This window comes from Cucurbita moschata, unplaced genomic scaffold, assembly GCF_002738365.1.
Source record: "Cucurbita moschata cultivar Rifu unplaced genomic scaffold, Cmos_1.0 Cmo_Scf00045, whole genome shotgun sequence".
Classification (NCBI taxonomy): Eukaryota; Viridiplantae; Streptophyta; class Magnoliopsida; order Cucurbitales; family Cucurbitaceae; genus Cucurbita; species Cucurbita moschata.
This window is the reverse complement of record NW_019268561.1, coordinates 330,539-338,645: the sequence shown is the minus strand read 5'-3', so window position 1 is coordinate 338,645 and position 8,107 is coordinate 330,539. Positions and strand designations below refer to the sequence as shown.

The 8,107-nt window shown below is 36.8% G+C and overlaps 1 protein-coding gene across 3 annotated transcripts in view; it reads right to left on the bottom strand.

Annotated features, from left to right (window-relative positions):
* LOC111434552 (probable kinetochore protein NUF2) overlaps positions 1-6,787 on the bottom strand; it is an 11,801-nt gene extending 5,014 nt beyond the window's left edge. The window contains exons 1-5 of one of the 3 annotated variants that reach the window (XM_023071972.1): positions 6,714-6,787; positions 5,801-5,978; positions 4,525-4,743; positions 3,721-3,811; positions 3,431-3,610 (exon numbers count right to left, since the gene is read on the bottom strand). In XM_023071972.1, the coding sequence (XP_022927740.1) occupies positions 3,431-3,610; positions 3,721-3,811; positions 4,525-4,743; positions 5,801-5,964 (654 nt within the window). In that variant the 5' untranslated portion in view covers positions 5,965-5,978; positions 6,714-6,787. Of the gene's footprint in view, positions 1-3,430; positions 3,611-3,720; positions 3,812-4,524; positions 4,744-5,800; positions 5,979-6,298; positions 6,321-6,613 lie in introns of those variants that run through there. The other 2 variants (XM_023071971.1, XM_023071973.1) reach the window with 2 other exon arrangements.
* Positions 6,788-8,107: the final 1,320 nt, after the last annotated feature.

The window sequence follows — 8,107 nt, the reverse complement described above, 5'->3', positions numbered from 1 at the left end:
AAAAAAAAAAAAAAAAAAAAAAAAAAAAAAAAAAAAAAAAAAAAAAAAAAAAAAAAGAGGTTATAACTCCACCCCAAAAACTCTTCATCATCAACTCGCAAAAGGTTCGATATCACCCGTTTGTTACATGAAACAACAAAGCACTAGTGGATTGAACTAGATTCTAACAATTATTAACATCTCAGCCGGAGATAATGCACTTCTGCCACCTCCTGTTTGAGTGACCTAAATATTTCTAGTTTAAGCTTGGTATTTTCCATAGAATAATTCAAATGCCTTCTTTCAGCTGATTTTAGGGACTTCCTTCAGTAGCAGGGATGGGATACTATCATACAGTGGTGGCCCCTCATTAGGAAACTATACATGGAGAGACAAAAGAATTTTCCAGGAGAAGATACTTCTCACGAGGTTTTCGGGATTTGACAAGTCTGCACTCATTCATGGTGCTCTCGTTACAAAGACCAATTCTTTTTTAGAAGGTTTTTTGAGGTTCAGAGTGCTCTTGTTAGAGGTTCTTTTTTATATAAGAAACAAAGCTTTCATTGAGGAAAATGAAATAATACAACAGCATCCGAAAAATCAAGCCCACAAAGGAATTCGATTAAAAAAATGAGTTCCAATCAAGTAAAAGAAGGCCAAGCGAATAATTACAAAAGATCTTAGAAACTGACTCCTAAAGGGAAACATAAAACCTAACACGTGGTGGCAAGGTTCTTCCCTTTCTTTTGTATAGTTCATTTATCAATGAAATCTATCATTTCCTCCTGAAAAATGAAAAACTCCTTGATGATCTCTCTTCAGCCCCAGTCTGAGCAAGTACAATCCAAACACCTCAAAGAAACAACTCCAAACTGCACAAGCAAAACCACAATTCAAGAAAATCATCAAGATCCTCTGTTTCCCTCCTAAAGAGTACAACACATTGGCCCTATTATCAAGCAAGAAAGCTTCCACAAAATTTGATCCAAGATGTTTACTCTTCAGTGAATGACCTGACACACAAAAAAAACTTATTCTTGGAAAATTCCAACTTCAACGAGGTAAAGACAAAGCCACTCATATGAAAGAGGCTCACCAAACACCAAAAGTAAGACCTACAAGAGAAACCATCAAACAGACTTAGCCCAAGTACAAACATCCCCTCTCTCAATAGTGAAACATAACTCTCCAATAAAAGACAAAAGGTCCATAATATCTGTCAATTTCCAATCAGACAAAGGACAATGGAACTCCAACAAAAGAGATGGATAGTGCTTTGAGTGAAAAAAGACAACTTCTACCAAATGAAACCTCATGGAGGAGAGATGATATAACTATGAAAGCGAGTGCAGAGGGGTCTATCCTCACTCATTTATCCTAAAAAAAGTAGGTGCACCTCCCATCACCTACCAAACAAAGCACTACTTGGGAAAAGAAAGGAAATTCTTCAGAGAAAGCTTTCCATGGGTTTGTAAAAGTGTCAGTAACCACACTTTAGCTCTATTCAAAATGGAGAAACCCATAATTGTTTCTAATGACCTTGTACCATAATGAGTTGGACTAATGAGAAAACTACCACAATCATTTAGCCAGCAAGAGTTATGGACCCATAACTTACCCATGTCTAAACCTCGAAGATCCATCAAATTCAGCACCACCTCTCATCTCACTAAATGAGATCATTTCCCCTTCTCTACTGCCTCCAAAGGAAATCCCTGGAAAGATTCCTTAGGATCTTATAACTGACCAGGGATCCTAGACAGAGAAAAAAAGTAGATCGGGATATTGCTTAAAAAATATTGAATTGAGGGTGAATCTATCTTTTTGAGATGAAACTTTTCTTCCAAGAGGAAAGCCTCTTGCAAATCTTATTCAGCATTAGGTCCCAAAACGTAGGATTATGGCCAAGGGCCTCAGAAGGAAGAAGGGAAAGACGTGACCTCGCAACCCACCAAAGCGACCCACTTTTTCGAATTAAGAGGATCACAATTCATGTACAAAATCTAACATTTAGCTCTATCAATCCTCAAATCTAATATGCCCTCAAAGAAAGCAAAAAATTGATAGGTTAAGATATGACTCTTCCTTGTCCAACTAAAAGAAACTAGTATCGTCTGCAAACGGAAGATGAGATGAGAACAACCTAACTAGTATCGTCTGCGAACGGAAGATGAGATGAGAACAACCTATCTCTCCCTACTTCAAAGCCCACCAAAAAATTACCCTCCACCTCCTTGAGGTAATTTGATTTAAAGAGTCCACTACCAACAAAACACAGAAAATGAGAGTGGAGGCCCCCTTGTCTAAGACCTCCCAAAGCGTAAATCTTAACTCTTTGCTTACCGTTGATGAGATAACAATGACCTACCATTCTAATGCAGGACCTCCATTTCAAGTCGGACCATCCTTTTTATCCTCATTGGACTCAAGAACATCGATGAAGATTGAATCACCATCCATATCTTGGTGGTTGTGACTTTTTGTGTTGTCCAAAACATTTCTTCGAAAAACTTTTATCCAAGAAGTTTGAATCCACAAGATCATACACTTAAAATCAATGCTAAAAACAACACCGTTCTTACGAGCTCAAGTTCTCTACAGCCTTGTTGCCAATAAAGACTTGGTTTAAGATTTGCCTACCCACCCTGAAAGCACTCTAAGGATCTAAGATTGTCGTGGAGAAGATCTTCATCAATCTATTAGCTAGCACCTTTGCAAAAAGTATATACACATTTGTCACTAGACTGATCGGTTTGAAGTCCTTGATCTTCCTTGCCTTTTCTTCTTAGGGAAGAGACAAATAAAGTTTCATTCAACGAACTCTCTAGAACTCCTCTCTCATTGAACTCACTAAACACCTTCTAAGGATCGTCCTTAATACAATCCCATTTGTCCTGAAAGGAAGAACGATAGTAAACCTGTCAAGACTTGAGGCCTTTTTCCTATCAAAACTAAAAATTATCTTCTTAACATCCTCCAGGGAGAAGGGAAAACCCAACTCTGCTATATGAAAACCAGAAATAGGACTACAATACAAAACTGCAACGAAGAACGACAAACAACTACCAGAGCATAGAGATAATAATAATGATAATTATAATAAAACCTCTTTAATCCCCCATAACATCTCTCCACCATGTTCTCCAGTCCAGGAGACCAATTAAATCTTTACTTCTCTTTCAACTTGCTACCCTATGATTTTAATGAACAAGAAATGAAACTTTCAAACTGCTACATGGATCTCATCCCCTACCACCAAACGCCACTTTCAGATCACCAAATAATTTTAATTCCTCATGGTTTAGTGCAAATTTGTGCCAATCGTGAGTGTTTTTTTGTAATTCCTTATACTGTTTGGGATTTTTCATCTCCTTTTCCATTTGTACACCTTATTAGTATACAGAATATACAAGTCTCTATTTCCTACCAAAAAAAAAGTTAATAATCTAACCTTCTCGTCCATTTCTCCAGCTTTCTCTTTCAACTTCCGGATTGAAGCACGCAATGACATCTGCTGATTGTTAAGTCCCCCAATAGTTTGATGTAGTTCTTTCACTTTAGCATCAATCTCTTGAACAAAAGGCATTTCCCTTTCTCTTGCTTCGTTGTACTCTGCGATCTCTGCATTCAACTATAATACACAAGTTCAGCCAAATGGGGGGAAAAACAAAAAGCACAAATATAACCACCTTTTCCAACTTTAAACGAAAATAAAAACAAAAAAGGCTGAAATCCAAATACCTGAGAAATTTTAACCTCCCATTCCCTTTGCTGGTCATCAAGGGTATTCAGCTCATTCATAACTGGAGCATGTAGATTGATTTTGGCATCTCTTCAAATGAAAATGTAACAGGCATAACTGAGGATCAGCATTATCTATTCATTTATGAAAAAAACATACTTCCATGGATATATATCATGCTACATTTTAGAGATTCAAATAAATGGAACTTAATTAAAATACATTGAAATAATACATATATCCTTATCGAAACCCCGTGCATGGAAGGCCCTGCCTATTCAAAAGAAAATCGAGCTGTTGGATGTAATTATAAACAATAAAGCATAAAATATAACAAGTTGAAGTGATAAATTTTCGTAACTTCATCTGTCCATTCATTCAATCATCACGAAGAAAACAAACCTACTGTAACAAGATAGAAAATTTACCAGATTATGGTGACCAGTGCACAATGTCATTGAATTACAAAAAAACATCAATTACGCCTACAATCGAATTAACAACAAGAAAGAAGCTGTAGCCTTTGTTTAAGATAATTTGATGAGCCAAACTTACATAACTGGGGCAAACATAAGTAGTAGTTAAATAATAAATTCATCTAATTGAGATTTTAATAAAAATTGTTTAAAACCCACTACAATAGAAAGCTTGGAAATGAGTAGAAATTACTTGGTTAATGCTACACACTAAGCTAGGTGATAAACCCATAAAGACCTTCTCGACCAAACTACTAGTCTGTTACACTAGTTGTTTTCATTTGTAAATAGTAAAGGACAACATAGAGAAGAAGATAAAGGTCGTACTTGTGAATGCAAAAGTTCAGCATTGCACTAAGGAAAATTTCTGTCCTGTCAGGGTCAGGTTTTATCAAATCTTTCAACGTAAACTTTTTTGGACAGTCCAGAGAGGCAATGACATGCTTTACTCTGTTGTACAACTTCATTGTCTGAACTGAATCCATATGCAGATCAGGGTTCTCGAACTGTTCCAAGGCAGCAAACTCAACTTGTCCTTGGTCTTCCCTGCATATATAACCGACAGCTATAAATTGCAACCTTTCTTAAAAAGAATCCGAGAATAGTGAAATAAAATAGTTCATAGTTACGACACTTCAAGGATCTAGAATGAAAAGGGAGAAGGAAACTTCAGAACACATTGATGGTAAATATTTTCTTCAAGATTAAAAAAAAAAAAACCCAAACGGCACAAGAACTTCACGTTTGAAAGTTAATTATTGAAACTTTAGCGCAATGAAAAAGCATAAATGGGGTTAGAGCCCTTCTATTAACAATGAAGGATGAATGTTTTACAAAATCTCACTGACTCAGACGATCTACACAAGTTCATCCTATTACGTACTAACAGTCTCATTCATCACTTCCATTTGGTCTATGCAAGTGAAGATAACAAGTAGGAATGACCTTGTAATATAAGACATGACACAATTTTTTTTTCCCTCAAAAGTAGCTTGAGAATTTATCATCTCTATCCATTGTGATGAACCTAGAAAAACCATGAAGTCCAGCCGTTCACAAAAAACGGATTGGCAATATTTATAGCACCTGATGCTTACTGCAATGCTAAATTACCAGCTAATGGGAAATAAGGTGATTGTTTGCTAAGAAGATCCGCCACTATAAAGGCCCAATGTACACTACAATGAGTCCTTGGAAACCCAACAACGTCTGGCATGGAGATCTTCTTCTATATCTTCTAGGGCTGTTGATGGCGAATACAAACCAAAATAACAACGGTAACAATGAAATAAAGCAGAAAACTTTTACACAATGATTTCATCAGAATTTCCTTCTCTATCAGTAAATAAATAAACCACTTTTATGATCCAAGGTAAGTTATAAAAAAACGTCATAAAGAGTGTTTACAAGAAGAACAATGACTCATGTCTAAACTAACGACATTTTTAATTTCTCAACTCTAAAATCTCTATTCGATTTCCTTAACTTGAATTCTCTAAGAAACAAGAACACAGTAAGATACATATAAACTTTTGTTCATTCTCCTCCTTTCAAAAATCATTTCAAATACTTGTTGATGAAAGTCTACAAGCAGAGGACTTACTCATGGAGAAAGTCAAGGTAGATCATCAAACGAGTGTAAAGATCTGAGACCAAATCTGGTGCGGGGTGAAGGAGGTCCCGCTCTGTTACAGCAGCAATTTGACACTGTGCTAGTAGCAACGCAATATCTGCCCGTGGAAGCCTTGGAAATTCATACTTCGACATCACCAACTACTTCTCTTCAATACCCAGGAAATTCAAAATTCAGAAGTAAAACAAAAACATTGTCGCAGTAATGGAGAAGACAACAAGATAGAAAAAATTGACATCAGTCCCACAAAATACAAAAATTGAGCATGGATCCTTATTCTCTCTACCTAAGAATTCAGGTAAGATTCCAAGAGGAAGTTTCCATCTCCATACCATTAAAAAATAAGTAAAAAAGAAAATATGCAAGGTTTTGTTTACACAAGCCCTAGTTTGTGTCTTGAAAGGCATAAATGGAGATCGAGAGAATATCAATAAAATCAAGTGAGTACAGAATTAGTACAAATTAAACCCGCTATGAGGGAGAGCGGCAGCGACATGTGAATTGAACTCGGGAAACTCATGGCTGCCACCAAATTAGCTATTAATTATTTTACAAGCGCCAGAACAGTTCCTGAGCTAAAGCCCCCGAACAATTCGAGCATTTCACCGACATCAGTCAGTATATCGTTCAAAGAATCAAATCCACTAGAAAAACTTCTCTTTCAGGACATTTCAAAACGAATACACAACCAAATTCACAGAATCTAAACGGAACATTACCAATCGAAGCATTACATTCAATATGACAACACATAGCATGATGGAGATGGAAGAAACAGCTTACCTCCACAAAAGCTCAGAATTCGAGCGAGAGAGAAAGGTATGATAGTGCGATTAATCAAACTGAAAGAAAGAGAATTGGGGAAAGAGGAAAGGGGCGAAACCTGAGAAAAGCGTCGGGCAAATCTCTGCAACACAGATAGCAATTATTCTCGAAATGTCGTAAGGCGGGAAAATGCATCTCCATGGATGGGATGAGCCGAAGGCTACCGATTTGATTCGGCTTTTGGTCGATAAGCTAACCCGAACCGAACCGAACCGAACCGAATAGAATAGAATAAGAAAGTGGTTTTTTTATAATTTTTTTTTTTTTTTTTTGTCAAAATTAGAATTTATTTTTTAATATAAATATATAATATAATATAGGATCAATAGGTTTTATTATTTATAAATATATTATTGAATAATTTTGAAAAAATTTTAAAACTAATTTTTGTAGTCGGATCAATGCAATTCAACATCTACGGATGGTAGCCGACAAAGATGAATCAACTAGCATAGATGCCTTCTTCTCTAGCTTCATCCATAACTACTCATACCACATAAAAAGACGTTAGGTTAGACATGATTATCTTAGAATCAAAACTCTCCAGACAAATAACAAATTTCTTGACCCGAGAGTTGAAACATTCAACTTGTAACGACCATATATAAAAAAAAAATGCACTTGATCACTAGAAAACGTGCAAGAATTCTGGCGAGGCGTCGGGATTCTCGCACCACTCCCAATCACACTCTACCCGATGCCCACACTACTCCAAACGACCTCCCATCCCTTCAGCCACGCCCCCCATAACTTACCTGCAAGGAAAAATGAGAGAAGGAACAAGAGATAGAGAACGAAAAGGAGAGAGAAACCCAATCTCAGATCTGCCAACGAGAGAAAACGAGAAGCGTTCGCATACCACGACCAATCACACTCACGTGTATTAATTATAGGAATTTCATAGTTAAACGTGTTTTGCGTGGAGCAATGTTATGTTGGGTGGCCTCTTGGACGTTTTCCTAGAATGCATGTGAGTGAAAACAAAACATGCTGAAAGGACTTGTGCTGGTTAGTGGTGATAGTCTTCACTCTTAGAAACGGTGAGTAAGTAACATGACCATGTCATTGAGAATTCATTAATAATGAAATTGTTGACTAAACTTTAAGGAAGTTGGGAAGACTGTTGTTTAGATTACGGTAAGATAAAGTCAAGTTATATTAACTGAAGTCAAGTTTCATAAAAATTTAACTCAAGTTACAGTTAATTTCACATTAAGAAAATCAAGCTTCATTTAAGTAACAAGGACTTGAAGATACTTCAAATTGTAACGGCTCAGGCCCACCGCTAGTAGATATTGTTCTTTTTGGGCTTTCCCTTTCGGGTTTCCCCTCAAGGCTTTAAAACACGTCTGCTAGGGGAAGATTTCCACACTCTTATAAAGGGTATTTTGTTTCCTCCCCAACCAATGTGAGACATCACAATTCATCCCCTCCCCCCCCCCCCCCCCCCCC